The sequence below is a fragment of the Zingiber officinale genome, chromosome 4B (assembly GCF_018446385.1).
Source record: "Zingiber officinale cultivar Zhangliang chromosome 4B, Zo_v1.1, whole genome shotgun sequence".
Lineage (NCBI taxonomy): Eukaryota > Viridiplantae > Streptophyta > Magnoliopsida > Zingiberales > Zingiberaceae > Zingiber > Zingiber officinale.
The window spans coordinates 18,232,725-18,256,519 of record NC_055993.1 but is presented as its reverse complement, the minus strand read 5'-3'; the positions used below and the strand labels follow the sequence as shown (position 1 = coordinate 18,256,519).

Genomic DNA, 23,795 nt, shown 5'->3' with positions numbered 1-23,795 from the left:
GTTGGAATGTGCAAAGGAAGTTGAGAAGTTGGGGTGAGCTTGTGCTATTATCACTTGATTGTTCTCATCAAGTTCAACATTCCATTACTCTTATCTTCTTGTTTTCTCTTCTTGTACCTATCATTCTTATTTTTTTGGCCTAATTATATTTCTAAATAAGTTCTTCTGATTTATATATGTATGTTTACAGTAGTGGAGAATTAGAAGAAAACAGAAATATTGTAATGCAATATTGTGAATAGCATTGAGTGTGAACTCCATTTTTATATATGTTTATGAAAGTGAAAGCAAAACTACTTACCTTGTGAGGTTCTATCAATCTTAGTTTGTTCAAGTTGATTGAAATAACTATACTTATTGACTTTGTAGAATTGAACTCATAAATATTTTGATTCTTGAAAGTTTGATGATCCTAAGTAATTAGTTTTTTCTATCTTCGAAATATTAATAGGGGATTGATTTAGAGATAATTAGTTAATTTCTAATTTTGTTTACTTATCTGAGACATATAAGAATAAGTGTAATGGACCGACATTTTGATATATTATTTTAGTTCTTATACTCATCATTTATATCTTTTCATACGATTAAAAGTTACTTCATATAAGTGTAGATTTATTTTGAGTTTTGATGTAATTTCTACTATATTTATGGCATTAAATCTAAATATATGAATATGATTTTATAGGAAATCAAGATGAGTTATGGCCTCGAGCCGAATCGAACTAATTTTAGCCCAAGGAGTCATCAAGAAGAAGTTCGGTTCAATTGGGAGTTTGATTCGTTCAATTCAATTAAAGATGACTCACATTTCAAATGAAGCTTAGTTAAATCGATACACCCAATCAATGGGTGCACTTCCTAATGGAGCCAACCAAGATCCAAGAAGTAGAGATCCTGATTCAATCCCGATCCCGATCCCGATCCCGATCCAAGCAAGCTCATTCCAATGCAGATTGGATCTGGCCCATCTCCTCCTCCTTCCTGAACTCGAATCGGCGGCTTCTGCCCCCACGGGCTGGATCAGCTGGAAGAGTGTCTGACGTTTGCAATGGAGGTTCAGGGGTCGAGGGTCGCCAGTTGCACACGGACGTAAAACCTCGGTCTGCTGCGCTTTAAAATTCCACTCGACTCCCAGTTACCCCTCCTGCCCAGCTTAACCGTGATTTACCCCCTCTGAATATCTGTGGGATCGGACCCAGGGGGCCGCTAAGGTGACGGTTCCACCTTTTTGCATTGAATCGACGGCTTCTCAACCTCCACCGACGCACCTCCTCACCGGCGATTCCACTACCATCAGCACACTGAGAGGTCAAGGGGTTTCCCTTCATCCGGTCGTCGATCGACGCCAACCACCAAGAGGTAAAAGAGTTTCCCTTCCTCCGGTCACCATCTTCACCGATCGCAAGCCTCCATCCGGATCCCACACCACCAACTGGCCGTCTACCATCAGGTCAGATCTCCACCCCATCTGGATCTCAGAAGAGAGCTCATTTTACCAGAGCTTGGGTTTCCCTTCGTCGGAAAGCAAGCTTCTCCTATCCGGACAGCAACGCCACTTCATCTTCAAGCTCCAACAGAAGCCCCTTCATCCAAACAGCTCCTCAAGCAATCAATCATCCGAAGCTTGGGTGTCTCCCTTTGATGAATAGATTAGATCATTTGGTTGTTTGATTGTTGATTGCTGATTGAATGTTTTAGATTTTAACTCCATGTTTAAGACTCATTTGATTTGAATTGAATTGAATGATGCTTGAGTTGTGTTTGATGAAATGCTCCTTGTTACTTAGTTAATGGAATTCTCAGTGTTAATTGTCTTGCCATGCTTATTCAGTTAAGTGTTTGACGAGTTTACTTCAATTGATCTTATATTTTAACATAGTTACTTTTGTTGATGCATTTAACTTGGTTTAACTTTTTGTAATGTTTGGTTTCATTGAATGCGTGTTTCTTTTAATTCATTACAATTGTAGATTATGTTAGATTAGGATGCCTTTCAATTGTTAGTCTTAGAATTGAATCATAACTCAAACTTCAGTTCTAAATAACTTGATCATAGAATTATTATGCATTGACTATGATCCTGTCCGAGTGCTGAATCGACGGACGCTGGGGACGTGGCACGCTCCGCTGTCTCCGACTGGTAGTGTAGTTCTCCGACGAACCTGCAAGGAAGCCGAGCCAGGAGGGGTTTCCCGGCGACGGCCTTCCAACGCTCAAGTCAGGCAACGAGAGAGGCAGCGTAATGAGGCTACAGTAGAGATGTGTGCATACCTTCGTCAACGTTTGAGGGTCTTTATATAGGACCCCGGGAGAACGCGGACACGCTTCCCAATGCGTGCATGCTTCCCCAAATATACCTTAATGAGCCCGTGTCAGAAAAGTACCTCTGGCGCCATTCTGCAATCGCCCGAGCATATCCCGGATGTGACAGTGGAAGCTTCCACCGTATGATTCTGTATACGGCTCGGCCGCCAACTCTGCTGCTTGTCGGTGGCAGGTGTCTCGAGGATGATGTTATCCCCTGTCTCCTTTGTCCTCTTGCGTTCCCTGTCTGTTCCAGGGCCGAGCGGATAGGCCGCTGGGTAGGCATATCACCTCTGCATCGGTCATATGCTCGGATGAGACTGCTCCTACCTGTGTTGCCTTGTGCACCGGCCGAGCGGACAACCCGCTCGACCCTTGAAGCCTTTTTACCTCGAGCGTCAGAAACCCGACCCCTAGTCGGGTTGTCTTTCATTCGGTTCGGGGGATTCGCGGTCGGTCGGCCTGCGGTGACCGGTCAGTTGGCCTGCTTCGTCCGGTCGACGGGTTTCCTGGTTGAATCCCTTGGCCTCTGACCTCCACGTGCCGTTGACCCTCCGCCGACGAGGATCCCCCGTCCTTATCACCGGATCAGATTACATTCTTTATAAGATACGATCCAGTTACTTTATACTGCATTAGTGTAAATAGATTTAGTATTAATTTGAATTGTCATATGTAGTACGACATACAGGTGTTATCCAATGTTGAATGTCGCTCGAGCCTGAGTGGGTCATTGAGTACCGAGTCGAGAAAACGATGTCGAGATAGGAAGATATCGAGACCTACATTTGGTGTAAGAAATAGATTCATCCCCTTCAATAGTGTTTCGATGTTACAATGAACGTTTATTTTCTAGGATACAAGGAAGACCACGATCACCACAAAGTATGAGTCGGTTGTGACAAGCTGAACTTGTACCTGAACATTATCACGTGTAGATTGTCGAGCGAAATACACAGCAGAAAAGAAAAGAAAATAACAAGAAGGAATGAAAGTGGATGGAATTTTCTTTCTCTTGTATATGCTTTTATTATGTGTTTTTTTGTCTATTGGTCACCTCTTTATATAGAAGCTATGTCCGATTAATAGTCATTCACGGTTTTTACTCATCGAGCTCGAAATATCAACCGTCGACCATTAATGGTCAGTAATTTCACTCAGTCAATTATAATTCTTCATTAATCATTAATTAATACATTTGTTACATACTTACACTCACACAAGAGTCATCTAAGTTAATACAACCTAGATCCTAAATTTACAACTCTTTCTATAAGCATACATAAGTCCACAACTTTCACAGTTATAATTGTTGGACACAAATAATCTGTTGTCGGAGATATACGGGGTATTAGTTAAATTTAAACTGCTTTAAATTAAATTCAACTTACAATAAAAATGACCTGAGCGGATAATCTCAGGTTACCAGCAGGGGATGGTTTCTACTACGAGCCGAAGAATTGCCAAGCAAAAAGATCGGCTGAGCCGTTAGTCTGTATTGCCAAGCAGGCGGATCGGTCGAGCAGATTGACCGAGTCCTGCGAGAGTCATAGTTTCCTTGAAACAAATTCGTCCCCACCTCTAGCTGTGCTTCGAAGTTTACTCGGATAGTCTGTTTCCCATGATACAACGGTCTAACTATGAACTCGACCAAACACTGATAGACACGATAAACTAAATGACATCCGATTATTATCACGAATACTTTACCGAATAATGAAATATTTTCACTCATATTACCTTAAACGTTTAGATTCTACGTTAATTTAAAGTTTAGATTCGCCGATAACAAATTTTACCGGTCATATTTTCTTTAAGTGGCCAATGAAAGGCTAAAGTTTAGTATCTTTGTTGGACTTATTTGGTGAATTTGAGGCCGTGAAATAAATATATTTGTAATTATAAATTTAAATAAAAAGTCCTTTTATTTTTTAAAAAAAATGAAATATTCTTTTAATTTTTAAATATTTTTTCCCATGTAACTGAAGGGTTCGTTCGACAGGAATGCCTAAACCCATTCATTGTGTCATCTCTTTTTCTTATTAAAAAAATTTCTGAATGTCTCAGCTGTACGCCTCTTACCAACTCATATGTCCTTTTTTAAAATAAAAAAACCTTAATTGAGCATGAATAAACCCATGTGAGAAAAACTCAAACCCAACCATGGTTGACATTTTTTTTAGACAATAATTGTTTTAGTTTTGGGATTTCGGGCTGTCAATTTCCATGGTAAAAAGGGGTAAACATTCTCTCTGCTATTTCGAACCGCCGTCATCTCCAGATTCCAGTCATTTTTTGGTTTTGAGATTTGCGAGGGTCATTTTTCGCAGTGAATATAACAACTCAATGTGAAAAATGAAAAATAACAATTCATCGTCAATTGAAGAGCAGAGGAAGGCTATGGTTAAGAAGTTGAAAATACTAATATAATATGAAGTCCTTAATTTATCTATGTCAGCAAATGTTAACGTACAAATTGAAAACTTTGTTGTAGTTGTTTGGAGAGTAAGCTACTAGTGGATATGTTTGTGAACACTACTAAAGATGCTTAGTTATTATATTATTAATACGCACACGCCAGGGATTTAGTGTGAGGAAAGGTGATGCTTTTTTCATACTAATGAACTTCAATCAAAGAAATTTAATTAATATAAGTCCGAAAGATGGAAAAAATTCTAGTAAAAAAATTCCAATTTATCAAAAGCCGATCATTAGAATTTACTGTAAAGCCAAACTGAAGATTATAAGAGAGAAAATGAATGACGGATAAGTAGATTTTTTATGGAGCATAAACATAAGATGTTTGCTCCTGATCAAACTCAGTAGAAGGTATAGTAAATGTTAAAATATCTATCTCTAGTGATGTTTCTTTTATGAAAAATGAAACATGTGGACTAGAAAATTTAGATTTTATTAGAAAGGATGCGTATGCCCATTTGAATTGGATGAAAAAATAAATCAAAGTTCAGAATGAAGATGTCATTACACTTATTTAATATTTTATAAATAAGTCGAATAAGGATAATTACTTTGACTAGAATGTGCAATTGGATGATAACGATAGGGTGATGAACTTTTTTTTAACGACAATAGATGTGTGGTTGATTATGAATATTTTGGTGATATCCTATAAGTTGATATGACATTTAGAACAAATAAGTATAATTTGATATGTGCTCCATTTGTTGGTATAAATTATCATATTCAAAATGTGTTGTTTTGACTTGGCCTTTATGTCAGATGAAATCGAAAGTTCTTTTGAATGGTTGTTTAAAATATTTTTTGATTCTATGAATGAAAAACCACCCTAAACTATTCTTTCAGACCAACGTCAATAAATGATATTGAAATAATTTTTCCACATTTACATCATTGTTTATGTCAATGACATATAAATCAAATGCCTCCTCACACTTTAGGAGTTTAAATAGTGATTCAACTTTTAAAAATTTGTGACATAAATACATGACTTATTGTGAATCTGAAGATGAATTTGAGGTCATATGGAGATATATGATTGATGAATATAATTTGAATGGTCATAAATGGTTGAATGAGATGTACACGCTTAGAGAAAAATGAGCTACTGCTTTTAGTAATGGAAGATTTAATGCGAGACTTTTGGCTACTTTGAGGAGTGAGGTCACAAATATCATTTTGAAAAAGGCAGGTAATAAGATGAATTCATTGTATGAATTTGTGATGAATTATGCAAATATTCAAGATTATTGGTGGGTAAAGAAGAAGGTTGAGGATACTCGTTGTCTTCATGGTAAGGGTTCACAAATTTTGAAAAAATCATCCATTATTGATTCATGTTGCTGATGTTTATACAATTACCATATACCAGTTATTTGACATTGAATTAGTTAATTCTTTAAATTGCAAATATGTTGAACCACCATCTTGTTTGGGTAATGATTGGAACTCGATCAAGATCAAAGTAAAATCTCATGATGAAAATTCAAAGGTTAGACATTCGGTATTCAACAAGTAGAATCATGAAATAAAGTGCAGTTATCATAAGTTTGAGATGATTGGGATTTTGTGTAAGCATGCTTTGATGATGTTTAACTATATGGATGCTACTGTTTTATTCAACTATTATATTTTGAAGAGATGGATAAAGAATGAAAGAAATAGAGTTAATTCTGATTTTTAATAAAGTGGCAGTGGTGGTAGTGATGGTCATGTATCTTATATGGTATTTGTCAACCTTGTAATGAGATCGATATATGATCTAGCTCAACTAAGTAAACCACATGAGGATGCGAGAAAAATATTATGTAGGTTGGTTGACAATGCAAAAGATGAAATCTCTGAACTTGTTTCGAAGTTGAGTGTAGATGATGAGACATCGTGTGATGATATTCAAAGTGATGGAGTTTGCTTATGTAACCCACTTACTACTAAAGCAAAAGGAGTTACAAATGCAAATATTACATGACACTGAGATACCAAAAAAAGACAGTCCGGTGCATGAAACTCCCACTATGTGGGGTCTCGGGGAAGGATTCATTGTATGCAGCTTTACATTGCTTTTTGCAAGAGGTTGTTTCCAGGATTCGAACCCGTGACATTTTGATCATAAAATAATAACTTTACTGTTGCGCCATGACACTGAGATACTAAGAGCAAAAAAAGAAAAGGAAAGGGAAAAACTCAAATTTCAAGTAAATTTTCATTTATTCAAAAAGTTTATTCATATAATCGTTATATAGTTAATCGACCAATAAATTTGTAATTTTCCTGGATTTGCTGGGTAGAAAATGAACCAAAAGGAAGGGACAAAGTTCACACGATATCACCAACACAAGAGAAGTGAATTATATGCCATCACAATAACACTCAAATTCTATTCTATCGTAATATTCATCTGCATCTCCTCAATTTCCATCTTTATTTGGGCACAATCATCATTTTTGCCAATATTCAAATCAAATGGTAACTAATTCATTTTTAATTTTTAATATGGAAGATGAATTTGGGTACAATCAATATTTATATCTTATAGTTATTTTTTTTTATTAAAAAATGTAGTTTGGAGGTCCTTATTCATCATAATTTTGGGGTCCTCATATCTTCACAAGTAAAAAATTTTGCCGAAGAAAATTAAACTTATTTACAAATTCATTAAATTTTTACATTGTTTAGGGACATGTACATGATCATGATAACCGAAGAAGCTTGAATTGTTGATAAGGATGATATGGTATTTGAAAAATTATACATTATATTAATTTTGAAATCTTGCTTAGAAAACTATTATTTTGATGCATCGAAAAGTTAATTTTGATGGAGGAAATGGTAGAGGCCCATGGGCTAAAGAACTGAGAATGTTTGTTGGAGCAAGAATACCATTTTGGAGGATATCATGCTTGATATTCTCGCTGGAACCCTACTTTCCATCAAGCTATGGTGGCAAAAAGGCGAATACGCTCGCCCTTAGCGCCCCCGCCAACCCGTCCCAGGGCCAACACGGAGGAGGTAAATCACGGGCGGCTACTAGCCTTTGGAATAGTGACTAGCACATAAGGGAGACATTTACCTCGACTTTATCGAAATTCGAACCCCAGACCTCATGGTGGCAACACCTCATGCGCTACTTTCCATCAAGCCATGTTCGATATGTTAAAGGATACATTAAAGTAGTCAATGATGCAAGGTTGAGTTGGTTATTGCAAAGTAGAATTTGTTACAATGGGCTGGAGTTAATTCTCGGCAAAGCCGATCGAATAACCCTTTCTCACAATGGCTACTATAACTTTTTGATTTACCTCCTCACATATAGCCATGAGACCGATCGTGTGTAGTAGCCGTCCGTGATTTACCTCCTCCGTGTTGGCCTGAGACGGGTTGACGAGGACGTTGGAGGCGAGCGTATTCGCCTTTTGCCACAATGAGACCGACCGTGGAGTTGTTAGGATGACAGATTCTATCTTTTATTACAAACAATACATTAAAGTAAAAAATATATATATAACCCCCTCCAATCCAATATTTCCGATCACCTATAGTTTTCAAACAAACTAAATGCACTAATCGGTCTAGCATTATATTTTTCTTACTAACATTGATCATCGTCACTCAATCTCATCTCTTGTAACTTTCGTTTTATCTCATCCATTTTCAGCTTAGCTTTCCTAGATTTTCTTTGTGAGATTCAATTGAAAATTGCACTTGAACTTTCCTTGGACTAATCTTGAATGAAGTAGTTGGACGACACTTCTTCAGTTCTTCGCATTTTTCTCGAAAGCTCTTATCGCTTCTTCCGCCCAAGTCGCGAACTTTTGATATAAAGCACTTCTTGCTTTCTTGGCCCTTCTGAAAGTTTTTAGAAGCGCTTATCGCTTCTGCCCAAGTGTGGAGCTTTGAATTCTCGTATCTTCGGTCGAACCATAGTTGGTTTAAGAAGGTTCTGTTTGTTTTTTTTTTTTTAACAAAAAAGACATAGGAGTGGGTAAGAGGCGTACAGCTTAGAGATTCAGAATCCTTTTAAAAAAGAAACAGAAAGGACTTTCAATCAGTGAATGGGTCCATGCATTACGTAGGATCGAACGAACCTATCGAAAGGTACGCGTGGATTCACTTATTGCAGGGATCTCCATCAGAGTCGCAGTACGGAGCTACGATATTATAGCACAGTTCGTAATCAATGGTCCTCACGGCTCGGCCACTTGGATAAATAAATAAATAAATATGCTAGAGAAGGCTGCACCACTCACCAGCTCCTCCAAGTTTTTTCAGTCATGTCCGCAACCTACGACAGATCCTCTGCCATCAAGGCCTTCGATGAGTCCAGGACCGGCGTCAAAGGCCTCGTCGACGCAGGCCTCGACGAGCTCCCAGCTTTCTTCGTCGCTCCACCTATCCAAGTCGAGCCCAAATCCACATCCAACCACCAAATTCCTATCGTAGATCTTAAGGATGTACGGGCCGATGAATCACGGAGGAAGCAAGCGGTGGAGGAGTTGATGCACGCTGCGACGACGTATGGCTTCTTTCAAGTGGTGAATCACGGAATTGCAGGGGACGTGCTCGACGCAATGCTCCAAGGTGTGACGCAGTTCCATGAGGGGCCGATTGAGGTGAAGAAGCAGTACTACACGAGAGATTTGAGGAAGAAGGTGCGCTTCAATAGCAACTTCGATCTCTACGTTTCGAGAGTAGCCAATTGGAGGGATACTCTGTCCTGTACCATGGCGCCGGAGCCTCCACAATTGGAGGAATTGCCCGACGCATGCAGGTAAATGAAAAGCGTCTCACCACAAACTGAGACCTTCCTAGTATGCAATTTAGAAAGATAACGTAATCGTAGATTCTCATTTCGAGAAAGTGATATAAAGTACTTTCTTTTGTGGATGTTGCAAAATTCTCTTTCTTGGTTACCTTTAGAATTTGGATTTCAATATATACTTGCATTATTATTTTCTTCATAATTTTTGCAATCATGGTTATAACCAAGTAATTGTCATATTAAGTGCTGATCGTCACAGACTAGCAAATCTGATCTTGAGGCACATATGTGATTTCCTTGAGGCTTCATTCATGCTCACCGTTAGTGTGCAATTGGTTCTAACGAATTTCCTATAGAATACAATGAGATTGTTGCCTTGATGCATCTTATTGTTGAAGAAGAGCATATGATCCACCTTACCAAAAGTAAAGTCATTGCAATTTGCCTTGAATTTCACTAAATTTGGTGGTTGCAGAGGAGGATCTGTAATGTAGATGCGAGAGGAGTGGTTGTTATATTTTGTGAATTCCATTGAATTCAAACTAATCTGCCTAACTTCTTCTTTTGGCTATTTATGTAGTAGCCCATGCCCCTTCACTGTTATGTGTTGGTTGGGCTTCATTTGTTGGGATTTGATTTCAGCCCTTGAATCGGATCAACAATTCAAATGATGATATTGATGTACATAATCACCGCCCTTGTTTGTTATGATATGTTTTGTTAGTTGCCGACTTTTCTGGGTGGTGGTCAAGGAAAGTAGTATATATCTATGATAAATCTGATGTGTTTGTGTGAACTACAAAATGTTGCACTAGTGTGCATGCATGTCTGCACTACATTGCTTGTCTCGTCACTTGTCCATGATCACATGGCCCATATGGATATTATACCATGAATCATATGGCTTCACCACTAGCTTCATTTCCTTCCAAAAGCTAGGTGTAGCACTAAAGCAACTCAACTATGTGCTACAAATCTAGAAGTTCCCTTAGTGGTGATTCATAAGGTGATTTGGGAAGCACTGAATTCACATTGAGGTTTACAAAAAAAATGAGGAGGAATATATTTCCTAGCTGGTTGATAAAAGATTTAGAAGAGGTGCCCAAGGAGGCTGTTGGAGTGATGGACAAGCTAAGGGGAAAATATAAAATTGACAGTAGAGAAAGAAGAAATTAAATAGCACCAAAGAGACATAAGAGTATTTTTGAGGTTAGGAACTGGATAAACCAATATAGAGAAGAGGAGAGAAAAGACTACCGGAAGAGAGGCGCTTAGAGATTAGAAATGCCTTGACCTTTGAGATGCTAAAGGAGCTAGTTTTACAGAACTTCTATGTTCCAAGCATGAAAATTACAATGATAGCATGACACAAACTCTTCAAAACATGTGAATGCTTTTAATTATTGGATGTCTTTTTGTGAAATTTTAGATTTTTCTTTGTGTTGGTGTTTCCAACAACATTGTGTTAGATAGCACATCATTGGTTTGTCAGGTTGCCATTAGAAGAAATTGCTAGATTCAAGAATTTTAATCAAAGTCTTGTAGCAGATTTCTTTAGTATTAGCCAAATCTCTCAAAGGGCAAATAGTCTGACATAATGGCAAGGAGGTGATGAGTTGCTTTTAAAGTTTCTAATAAGGTTTGTTAAGGTAGCTAAATTGCCTTGAAACCTTTTAGAATTCACATTCTTTGTACGAAAACCCTCAAGGGACTATGTAGAAATTCTAGAAAGAGAAATAGATATACCACTGTTGATGATGTGATGCAAGCAAAGACAACAGAGTCTAAACCTTAAAGGATCAATGAGCTAAGGAGGTTTCACTAAAAAAGAATCACTATCACTCGATAGAGTTTAACAAATGCTCACTTGTGATGAAAAGACCCAAAGGAATGCTTCACAATCATATTTACTTGTGGAAATCAAAGATTAGAACTTATCATTGCCCCAATCACAACCACTTCGGTTAACATTCTATAAGAAGGATAGGAATGCTCACGATGGTATCGTGAGCATGATTATTATAAAGATGATTGCTTACACTTGAAAATCTAGATGGAGAAGAAGATCAAGAAAAGACATTTGCTATAATTTGTGAGTTTGAGTACGAAGATGAGTCAAAGGAGAAAGAACAAGATCGGGAACCAATCCAAAAGCATATTAATTTATAATGAGAGGATAAGCATCAAGAGCGGAGAGTAGTAGTAAGTAGAAGTCTCATGCTCGTAGGAATCCTTTTTTATTTTGTTTTGCATGTAGAACCAAGTATAGTATGATCTAACATTCTCAAAGGAAAATGCTAGGGTAACCAGGTTGGATCATCAAGATTCTTGGGTGGTCTAAACTCTAAATTGCGATTTGTCTACTTAGAGGGGTGCCATGGTAGATATGACAGTTTGCAGTACTATATTATTTTTAGATACTTGGGGGATTAGTTCTAAAATGCTCGTACTATGCTGACATTAACGAATTGGTTGGGAAGCATCACATTTTAGGGATAGGTCTAAATTATCTTGGAGCTTTTCCAAGGATCATCTATGTATTTTGTTTTCTAGTGGGCTCAAAGAGTCTCACCTTTGAACTCTATAAAAGGATTCAATAAAACACCTATTAGTTTTTTACCAAACTGCGAGACACTTAACACAAATCAAAACTTGGCCAATAAAGTCAACTAGTTTCACCATGGAGTGATTAATCACTTGAATCCTTTGAGGCTTCAGCCCCAAGTCTTGGGCTTTAAGAAGCATATTAATAGTATTACGCCAATCGAGGTATGAGCTAGTTGGAGCAGCTAACAATCTTCTACATCTATTGTAGTATTAACTATCATAGTAGGTTTCTTATTATGCTATACTACCTACTAGAAAATATGGATTTTGAGATTTGAACATTCCAATATAGAAGGGCATAGGCTACTTCTTGAGTATTGAGTATTGCTTATCAAATATTCAGCTTAACAGAGGCAATAACATCTTCTCTTCTTTCATATGGGAAGGTGATAGACTTTCAAGTCTTAGCTAATCATTCAGCTAGTTGTAGGTGTGTTTTTCTCTCTTTTCATCTGAGACTGAAGCTTCTAATCTGCTTTATTAATTCATTAATGTATTAATTCTCTTTTAGCTAAAAGATATCCATTTTTTGCTTGAGTTTTCTCAAAATTAACTTGTATACCAATTTTTTTTCTTGTCTGTGATTAAAAAAATGTCTTTCACATATATGCAGAGATATTATCTTCCAGTTCGCAAATCACATTCAAAGCTTGGGAACACTTCTGTTGGAGTTGTTTTCTGAGGCTCTTGGCCTCCGTAGTGATCATTTGATACAGATGGAGTGTGACAAAGGACTTTATATTCTAGGTCAGTACTACCCACCCTGCCCACAGCCAGACCTCACTCTTGGAGCCAGCAAGCATACTGATCCTGATTTCATCACCATCCTTCTACAAGATCAGATTGGTGGCCTTCAAGTAATGCACCAAAACCAGTGGCTTGATGTCCCTCCCTCTACAGGAGCTTTAGTTGTAAATATTGGAGACCTTTTGCAGGTATGTGCTTTGATTACGAACCCACTTCATTGACAAATCGGAAAATAGTACACCTAAAAGGTTAAACCAAGGTTTGGTGTTTGCATTTGATATTGCAGTTAATAACTAATGATAAGTTTAGGAGTCCTGAGCATCGAGTGCTGATAAAGAAGGTAGGTCCAAGAACTTCAGTGGCTTGCTTCTTCACAACTCAATTTTGGCCATCAACAAAGCTATTTGGCCCAATCAAAGAGTTGTTGTCAATAGAAAAACCCCCACTTTATAGAGAAGTCACAGTGAGAGACTATCACACATACTACTACAATAAAGGAATTGATGGACGATCAGCCTTAGATAACTACAAGTTGTGATAAAAAATGTGTGTTAAGCTGTTGTGAGTTACAACTATTTAAGGTCTGTTGTAGACTATAAGTTTGGCTGTGGAGTAAGCAATTAGCGTATTTATGTAATAAACGAGAGTTGCTGTTAGTTTATGAATTTGTGCTGGAGTTATATATAATCTTTGAGATGCTTAATTTCGCATAGCATGGGGAAAAAGATAAGATGGGAAATCAACCTAGCAATTGGGTTCTCATTCATAGCCATTCCATTTATGCTGTCTTAGTCTCCAATTGGCCAGCAGGAAACCCAGCAAGGAATATCAGAACAACGTCATAAAAGAAGATTGCAACAAGATTATATTCCTGGTAAGTTAACCTCTTACCATTGGCCATTGGTAGTTTCAGTACTTCATTAAACAGTGTCTGAGTCATATTTCTTTCTGATGCCAAAATGGAGAATCAGGGAAATGGATAATCAGACTTCATTTATCAAAGTTGCAGTTCCACGACATCATCAGCGTGATACCAGGCAGAATGAAGTTTTGTCACCTGGCTCAGGGATTATCAATCTATGAATTCAGAAGTTCTACCACGAGTAAACCCTGCAAGGAGTCTTTGCTTCAACAAAACACATTGGATGGATATCTCACCTACTAACAAATGGTCTTTCTTTTGGAGTCTTTGCTTGGAGGATTTTCATCAAACTATTTTTTGGTACCTAAGTTAAAATTCACTCTTGCTGGTCTTAAGATAAAACACCAAGGACGTTGTCAACTCTAGGATATAATGAACCTTGACATCACATATATGCGTTGTATTTCTGAGGATGAGACAGGAATGCACCCCTATTTCAGCAATGCAATATGGTGCAACAAGAATGGAACATCATCAGCTGTGCAACAAATCTTTCAGTTTCACATAGTATACTTATCCATACAAGAGTAAGGAGATGACCTAGAGCCTGGTTTAACAGCATCAGTTAGAGCTGGCCGTGATTAGTATGGTTAGGAAGAAATCATAGAGAATTCAGGCAGAAACAGACTTGTTATATGACGCAGAGCTTATTAAGAAGCCAGATTGCTTTATCCAGAAGCCATAGCAGTGAGCGCAATGGTTAATTGCAATCTGCTAGTAATACCAATTTATGGAGCTGATTGCACTTGACAGACACACTTGCTCCGCGTCAACCTCCTCTGAGCTGTCAAAAGGAAGCAGAGGTGACATTACAAACTTCCCTTTGGATGACTGCGAAGAGAACGCTGGAAACGCCATAGCAAACTTTCTTTAGTCAGCTAAATTTATTATATAAAATTAATTCTATTTATTAAGGATTGAGATAATCAATTAGGATAGAATATTTCTTTTTCATTTTAAAAATAGATAGATAGTAATTATTATATATATATATATATATATATATATATATATATATATACAGCACCGCTACGCTGCGGACTGGAATTTGCGGATCGCTGCGGACTTGCCCTCGTGGCAAAGTCCGCGTCAAACCATTTTTAATATTTTCTCGCCACGAGATCCTGCACAAGCCCTCATCTTGCCTCCCGACGCTGTGCCCTAGCTCCTGCCCCAACTCGCCGCATCTTCTTCCTCCCGACGCGACCCCAAATTGCCTCTTCCTTTTTCTCCTGGCGTTGTGCCCCTACAGGCGCCTCTTCCTCCCTACCTGTGCCCTAGCTCCTGCCCCAACTCGCCGCATCTTCTTCCTCCCGACGCTGCCCCAAATCGCCATCCTCCATTTTCTCCTGGCGCTGTGCCCCTACAGGCGCCTCTTCCTCCCGACCTGTGCCCTAGCTCCTGCCCCAACTCGCCGCATCTTCTTCCTCCCGACGCTGCTCCAAATCGCCTCTTCCTTTTTCTTCCGACGTTGCCCAGACTCGCCGAAGAGACCCCTCTCGCCGAGTCCTACAGAAGCCCTCTTCTTATGATCAAACCTACCTCTAAATCATCGCATTGACAACTTCTGTCGACTACACAACCTCTGAACCGTAGCCTTAATATAGCAGTTAACATGCTCATACTGCAAACACATTACATGCTGATATACTAGCCACCAATTTTCTGACTGGTTTTTACTTTGATTCAAATCAACTTCTACTTTTCTTTTGTGGCAAGCCTATTTACCTTCATATTTATTTTTAATCCCTCTAGATTAGTGAACACTATAATTGGGGATACTACATGCAAATAAGTGGCTTTGACTTCTTTTTCTTCTTTGGCTTGGTGGATGAATGATTTAGTTTGTACAACTATAAATCTAGCTTGGTCAACTTTATATAGTTTTGTGAAATTCTCTTTGAAAGATGTGATTAATATGCACAGAAAAGGCACCAAGCCTGAAAGGGTATGAATGTTTGTAGCTTATGGGGTACTTTGATGTTTAGATATTTGTAGCTTGTGATCTTAAAACAGCTGGTTCTTCAAAGTAAATGCTACAATTTAGTTTGTCAGTTTTTTTTTTCAGAAATCATTTTTTTCTCTCTATTTACGGTTTTTTTCCTAAAACATTTTGTTTGTGTTCCCATAACACAAGGATGGAGTACCCTTCATTGTCGGTAAAAACTTTTTTTTAAAAGTTGATTTTGCATCTATGTTATACCGGCATAATAAAGTCCAAGTTTTTGTTTCTCACTGGGGGTCTGAATTCAACATAATCTTGCAACTAATAGGAGGTCTGAATTCAAATACAGAACAAAGTCCAACTTGTAGCTAAAAAACTTTATTATACCTCCTATTAATTTGCAAGTTTTTGAAACTGTAGCTAAAAAACTTTATTATACCGGCAGAATAAAGTCCAACTTGTATCTATCAGTTTAGTGGTCAAAATTTTGGAAGTTTTGAAATATACAATTATAGAGTTAATAAGTTGTAAGTATATGTTTTGAAATACACAACACAGCAGAATTATTTATACTTTGTAGCAGTAGCAAAAAGTTATTTGGAAATTGGTTATCTGTTTACCTTTAAATTAATGAATTTGTTGTTTTTGTTGTAAATTTTAAAACATGATTTGAATCTTTGTTTTACTTCTATGTTATACCGTCATTTATTGTCAATTATATATACTGTCAATTATGTTTTTCCTATCGGTTATGCAGGAAACTTGCAAAACAACGTTTCCTTTTATCAACGAATGGTAAGTCATTTCATTTTAAGTGCTAATATTTTATTTATACAAAATTCTGAATATTGTTTCAATGTAGGGGAAAACATATGTTGTATTTGTTGGATATAATCCGGGTATTTATGAAACGTGGGTAGAAGCATCAAGTCAAGTTATTGGCTTTAAAGGCGCCATACATCAATCATACAAAAGTAGAATGGAGGCACAAAAAGCTTTTCAAGCGCACTTGGATAAAAAATTTGCACCAATTTCCATTTCATCATGTGCAACTTCAACTTCGGGATCAAATTCAAATTTAGACAAACAGCTTTTAAGCTCTGAAAAAGAAACTAAGTTGAAGGATACATTAAACAAAAATAGAGCAGCTTTCCAATTTCTAGTTGTTGTTATTGTTGGTGTTATGTTTTATTTTTTTTTTAATCTGAGTTCAAATTGAACAATGGTGTTGCAAGTGGTGTATTGAACTTAAAACATATGTTATGTTATCTTAATATGTTGTTATGTTTGGAATTTGTTATGTTGCAAGTGGTGGATCTTCATAGTCAAGTGCTACCTTATTAGTACTGTGGACCATCTTAAACCTGAATTGTTGGCAGGAGGGTATACTCATAAGATAGTAGGAGAGGAGAGGAAAAGTTACCTAGGTAATTAATCAAACTTGATTAATTGTGCTTTGCTAATCAATTGATTCTCGTCAGTTTGATTAGATCAGGCTTTGTGTCCATATTATACTTTTTTTTCAAAATGATACGTCAGATTAAGCTTAGGCGTTCATACTAATCAATTGATTCGTTGAACGACTTGTTTCATTGAGGGCCTAATAGAAAGTGAATCAACAGTACCACGCCATAGCTATAAACGTCTGCTTTATCAGAAACGCGACATGTCATGGCATATTCAGGAGCAACGTACCCAAAAGTTCTAGCCACACCAGTAGTTGCATGGGTCTCAGAATTTCCTAGAAGCCTTGCCAATCCAAAATCTAAGAGATAAGCATTATATTCATTGTCCAACAATATATTGCTTGGTTTAACATCTCGATGAAGGATACGGGGCACACATTGGTCTTGTAAATAATTAAGAGCACAAGCAATGTCTAAAGCAATTTTGTGAAGCATTCTCCAATTTACAGGTCTTCTCGACCTTTCTTGTATAAATCTCTCCAAATTACCACCTGAAAGATAATTGTAAATCAAAAACATCTCAGAATCACTAAGATGGTAACCTATCAGCATCACAAGATTAGAATGCCTCAATCTTCCAAGAGTCTTGATCTCTGCATGGAACTATTGAACACCTTGAAACCTTCTTACTGCGAGTCTCTTTATAGCTACTAGAACTCCTGGTGAAATCTGAGCCTTGTATGTGGCCCCAAAACCTCCACTTCCAATGCAGTTGCTTGCATTAAAACCACCAGTGGCTCGTGCAACACTTTCATAAGTCAATGGATAAATTCATTGATTCGATAGTCTGGATAATGGATAAATTCAAACCAGAAGCTGCTTGTCATTTCACATTAACTAACTTTGGAGGATCAAATTAATTACACAAATGTATTTGAAGATAACATTTTTGTCACTCCACTTAATTTTGACATTGTGCTGTGTAATCAATTGAAAAATCTAGTAATTTGAATCATATACAGGGGCAAATGGTCTTCCTGGAAGTTTGACTCAGATAGGAAAAATCCAACGCCGGCTCTGAAAAAGAAGCAGCGAGGAACACACTCTATGAAAGGCAGTGCCTACCAACTCATTCAGAAAGGGAAAAAAGCTACAAATAGTTTTAGACAATGAAATCAGGATCCAATATATTCAAATAGTTTCAGATAACTTCACTGCCTACCAACTCATTCAGAAAGGGTAAAAAGCTACAAATAGTTTCAGACAGTGAAATCAGGATCCAGGAAATGTCATTAGTTTCAGATAACATCACTGCCTACCAACTCATTCAGAAAGGGAAAAAAGTTACAAATAGTTTCAGACAATGAAATCAGGATCCAGAAAATGTCATCAGTTTCAGATAACATCACTGCCTACCAACTCATTCAGAAAGGGAAAAAAAAGCTGACCACGAACTCAGAGGCCCAGTATTGTCAAAGTCGGCTGTGATTTCTGCAAAAAAAAAATAAAAATTATAGTCCTATGACAAAACTCGAGAATATATAAATGGAAGATCCTTAAATACTCAAGTACGTGGAAACTATAATATCTTGTACATAAAACCTCAATATCCAATGGTTGACATGAGAATTCATATTAAAACCTCAATATCCCTAGGCTTAGTATATGTGGAAAACCATAAGTCAAATAATATCCTGTGAAAGATTTTAATCATACCTTTGCTTCAAATGCAGCCATAATGCAATGAATCTGATCCTCCTCAAGAGGCCCGCCACCAGTGGTCACCTGGAAAAGCAACCAATAGCTCATAAATCATCCATGAATCAAAGTATATCTTGAAATTAGATAATCTTCGTGATGTTGAGTGAAATCATCAGCAGTAGCAGCAGCCATCTAGTGCACTAAACCAATCAAACATACAAATAAAGGAAATAGATGAATACCAATGCATGTTGTTAGAACCTGCAACAATAAATGCAATTATTAACTTCATTTTCTCAATGAATCACTATAATTTAATATATTAAAATTTTAATAGTACCTGCTATAGAAGTCAAATCTGGTTCATACATGTCGTCAACAATGTTATGATTAGTATCTTCAGTCGATCTAATAATTAACACATTGTCATATTTACAAAATGTAATGAAATAAATTTATGTTTGCAAGTAAAATTACAATAAAAATGCATCATTAATTGACACATACCCCCCTTGTTGCAAAGTTAGACAATTGCGCTTGTCATGTGACACTCCTCGATGTCCGCATCCACGACATAGCCTGGAATTTGAGGTTGATTTCTCCTTTGATGATTTCAATCTCTTCCCACATCCCTTTGTTCTGACTGAAGAAGGATCAATAATACCAAGGCCCTCATCCACAGATTTCTTCTTTTGACTTCTATCATTGCATGTTCTACTAATATTCATCTCTTGAATTTTATTGTAGATAGAATCAAATTGTTCATCCAAAAAGGTTGTCCCCTCATTAGTCAAAGATGCATCATCAATTAATATTGAAGCTTTATAAGATAACCTTGAGTGTCTAGACATCAAACACCTTTCTGGATCTGGATCATTAATGTAATTTTGCTCCCCCAAAGCATATATTGCTCCAATTTTTACATCTCGTGTCCATCGTTTGAGTATATATGTATCAGGCAAATGAAACACTTGGTTGATACGGAAAAAAGCTAGCATATGTCTGCATGGAATGCCCTCAAAATCAAATTTTGTGCAACTACATGATATGTAATCTCTTTGCTTGTCATGCATAAGTACCCTTGGTTTCGAGGAAGAAGAACTTTGAAATTTCATCACATGGTAAACCACTGAGTCAACTTCTGTAAATACTTGCTGCACATAATAACCATGACTCTCGCTCATTTCACTTTGAAACTCCAGCCATTTCTTTTTTGTGTACAACTTAACCATTTAAATTTCCATTGGCCAATTTGTCTTAATTTTCGGATGCTCATTCATGTCAATATGGTCAGCAACTAACTCATTATGTCTTTGATGTCTCAGTGCTCTATTAAAACGGGTGATAAAATCCATCAGTGAGTTCTTATTTGAGACATATCTCTTGAAAAATGCATGTGAGCCTTCAGATCTTTGACTACTTGACATTCCAGCACAAAATAAATGTCTAAAATATACTGGCACCCATTTGTGTCGTAATTTATACATCAACGATAACCAATCATTATTCTCTAAGTTAGCAGACTTGATAGCTTCTTCCCATGACTTTTCAAAATCATCAGGTGTTGTAGAATTTGCAATGACATTCTTTAAGCTTTGATAATGGTTTTGAAAAGTCAAAGGGTTTAATTTTTCTGGAAATTTGTTCAGTATGTGCCATAAACAATATCGATGCACTGTTTGAGGGAACACTTGTGCAATTGCCTTTGTCATAGCAGGATCCTGATCAGTGATGATAACACTTGGTGGACCTTTAGGCATGGCTTCTATGAACTTTTTAAGCAACCAAACAAAAGATTCAGTTTTCTCATCACTTAGAAATCCGCAACCAAATATAATTGTCTGATGATGATGATTAACTCCTACAAAAGGTGCCAAAATCAAGCCATATTTGTTGGTGTTATATGTTGTATCAAATACAACTACATCGCCAAATACACTATATGCCCGCCTGGATATATGATCAGCCCAAAAACATCTTCTAAATCTATTATCTGAATCAGTCTCATAGTCAAAGAAAAAAGCAGAATTCTTCTCTTGCTCGGATGTAAAAAATTCGATTAGTGTTTCAGCATCAATACCCTTTTGCTCATCTCTTAGATTTTTCTCAAAATTTCTAATATCTTTTTCTGTACAACCTACTCTCTCAGGTCCTCCATACTCTATCTCCAATATTCGCATTTGTTGACAAGTAGGTACATTGGCCTCTGAAAATTGTTTCGTCAATGTTTTCTTTGCTGCTGAAACATTACGATGTGAGCGTAGCAAATGCACCTTGGATGGAGTAGAAAGTGGATGATTATGGGTTTCTATAAAGTTACCAACAACCCAATTAGGCCCAGTTTGTTTCTTCACAAATGTAATATTTGATTTACAACCCGTTCTAACTGTGCCACGTGCTCTTTCTTTTGTCGGTTGATCAACTTTTGTATGTTTATTCCACCGCATTAGATCTGTATGTCCTTCTTTAAAGCATACAATTTGTTTCCACGTTACTTCATTTGTGATCTTATTTTTCTTGCTCGTGTGCATCCTTGAACTAAACCCAGCTTCTCGTGCATATTGATTATAGAATGAATATGCATCATCTAGTGATGAGAATTCCATTCCAATTTTTGGCTTTCGATCATCTGAAACTTGGGGAATATATTCCTGATCATCAACTCGATTTCCTTCCATTTCTGGACACCCTCACATTATAATTGACAATAAGTAATTAGATAAACAAATAAAAAATACAACTTATTGTAGATACTGTAAAACAGAAACAGAAACAGAAACACTTGCAACATAAATAAAAATAAATCAGATTCTAAATCCTATCATAAATAATATGATGAAATTTGCAACATAAATATAAACAAATTTGATCATAAGTTAATTTTTACTACTAGCTCCAACAATCAGTTCAGGAAAGAAGTACCATGATTCAGAATGTAAGATGGTGACATTTGAAACGGATATAAAGTAATTAAGATAGAGTTTTATCCTTGTGTAAAATAAAAGTAATTTTTACTCCATCCTTGTGTTATGGGAACACAAACAAAATGTTTTAGGAAAAAAATCGTAAATAGAGAGAAAAAAATGATTTCTGAAAAAAAAATTGACAAACTGAATTGTAGCATTTACTTTGAAGAATCAGCTGTTTTAAGATCACAAGCTACAAATATCTAAACATCAAAGTACCCCATAAGCTACAAACAATCATACCCTTTCAGACTTGCCTTTTCTGTGCATATTAATCACATCTTTCAAAGAGAATTTCACAAAACTATATAAAGTTGACCAAGCTAGATTTAGAGTTGTACAAACTAAATCATACATCCACCAAGCCAAAGAAAAAAAAGAAGCCAAAGCCACTTATTTGCATGTAGTATCCCCAATTATAGTGTTCACTAATCTAGAGGGATTAAAAATAAATATGAAGGTAAATAGGCTTGCCACAAAAGAAAAGTAGAAGTTGATTTGAATCAAAGCAAAAATCAGTCAGAAAATTGGTGGCTGGTATATCAACATGTAATGTGTTTGTAGTATGAGCATGTTAACTGCTATATTAAGGCTACGGTTGAGTAAATTTGTACTTACAAAAATTATTCAAGATAAGCTTTGTAAATAACTCAGGCTGAAATCATATCCTGTGCTGATATTTGATCATTAAGCCATGACAGAACATATGGAGGCCTAGATGATAAAGGATAGGCAGCTGATTGTAAAGCTCCTAAAGGGACAACAGGAACATTAAGAGCCTGCGCAGGATCAGCCTGTGTAATAAATAAACAAAATTAGGTTCCTCCATTAAATTGTAAAATAAAAAAAAAAAAAAACCAAAGTGTCAAATTTAATGCACACAAAAATAAACATGCAACTTACAAGTGGTAGTAACAATTTCAGAGGTTGTGTAGTCGACAGAAGTTGCCAATGCGATGATTTAGAGGTAGGTTTGATCATAAGAAGAGGGCTTCTGTAGGACTCGGCGAGAGGGGTCTCTTCGGCGAGTCTGGGCAGCGTCGGAAGAAAAAGGAAGAGGCGATTTGGAGCAGCGTCGGGAGGAAGAAGATGCGGCGAGTTGGGGCAGGAGCTAGGGCACAGGTCGGGAGGAAGAGGCGCCTGTAGGGGCACAGCGCCAGGAGAAAATGGAGGATGGCGATTTGGGGCAGCGTCGGGAGGAAGAAGATGCGGCGAGTTGGGGCAGGAGCTAGGGCACAGGTAGGGAGGAAGAGGCGCCTGTAGGGGCACAACGCCAGGAGAAAAAGGAAGAGGCAATTTGGGGTCACGTTGGGAGGAAGAAGATGCGGCGAGTTGGGGCAGGAGCTAGGGCACAGCGTTGGGAGGCAAGATGAGGGCTTGTGCAGGATCTCGTGGCGAGAAAATATTAAAAATGGTTTGACGCGGACTTTGCCACGAGGGCAAGTCCGCAGCGATCCGCAAATTCCAGTCCGCAGCGTAGCGGTGCTGTATATATATATATATATATATATATATATATATATACAGGATTGTTATACTACGGACTCTATCCTACGGATTGCTACGGACCAATTGACATGTCATATTATATTATTTTTTTTAATACAATATTTTCTCTTTCTTAATTTTTTTCTTCTCGCTGTAACGAAGCAACCGCGCCTCGTCGCCGCTGCCACCCGCCTGTCTGCCGGCCGCCTGACCCACTGCCTCCGAACGCTCCGGAATCCGGCCGCGATCCCACCGGAATCTGGGCGATTGCGGCCGGACTCCAGACGCTATCGCGATTGGACGCTCGCCACTGGACGCTCGCGACTGGACGCGATCGTGCCAGATTCCGGCGAGATCGCGGCCAGATTCCGGCGCAATTGCATCCAGTCGCGAGCGCGTCCGGAATCCGGCCACGATCTCGCCAGATTCCGGATGCGATCGCGACCGGAATCCGGCGGGATCGCGGCCG

The 23,795-nt window shown here is 37.6% G+C and overlaps 2 protein-coding genes across 7 annotated transcripts; one reads left to right on the top strand and one right to left on the bottom strand.

The window, feature by feature from the left end:
* Positions 1-9,010: 9,010 nt before the first annotated feature.
* LOC121974810 (1-aminocyclopropane-1-carboxylate oxidase homolog 1-like) lies at positions 9,011-14,294 on the top strand. 3 transcript variants are annotated; one of them, XM_042526055.1, is made up of 4 exons: positions 9,011-9,553; positions 12,765-13,086; positions 13,709-13,772; positions 13,870-14,294. In XM_042526055.1, the coding sequence occupies exons 1-4, from the start codon at positions 9,057-9,059 to the stop codon at positions 14,061-14,063; spliced, it is 1,077 nt and encodes a 358-aa protein (XP_042381989.1). In that variant the 5' UTR covers positions 9,011-9,056; the 3' UTR covers positions 14,064-14,294. The 3 variants fall into 3 exon arrangements, with proteins under 3 accessions (XP_042381989.1, XP_042381988.1, XP_042381990.1); XM_042526054.1 differs by having other exon boundaries at positions 13,864-14,294; XM_042526056.1 differs by lacking the exons at positions 13,709-13,772; positions 13,870-14,294 and adding an exon at positions 13,185-13,662 and having other exon boundaries at positions 9,014-9,553.
* A 3,892-nt stretch (positions 14,295-18,186) lies between these two features.
* Positions 18,187-23,233, bottom strand: LOC121974809 (protein FAR1-RELATED SEQUENCE 5-like). Of its 4 annotated transcripts, none has more exons than XM_042526050.1 (7): positions 22,742-23,233; positions 22,457-22,632; positions 19,380-21,561; positions 19,213-19,280; positions 19,115-19,133; positions 18,888-18,956; positions 18,187-18,662 (listed from the first exon to the last, which is right to left on the bottom strand). In XM_042526050.1, the coding sequence occupies exon 3, from the start codon at positions 21,548-21,550 to the stop codon at positions 20,105-20,107; it is 1,446 nt and encodes a 481-aa protein (XP_042381984.1). In that variant the 5' UTR covers positions 21,551-21,561; positions 22,457-22,632; positions 22,742-23,233; the 3' UTR covers positions 18,187-18,662; positions 18,888-18,956; positions 19,115-19,133; positions 19,213-19,280; positions 19,380-20,104. The 4 variants fall into 4 exon arrangements, with proteins under 4 accessions (XP_042381984.1, XP_042381983.1, XP_042381987.1 ...); XM_042526049.1 differs by having other exon boundaries at positions 19,380-21,552; XM_042526053.1 differs by having other exon boundaries at positions 19,380-21,552; positions 22,742-23,232.
* Positions 23,234-23,795: the final 562 nt, after the last annotated feature.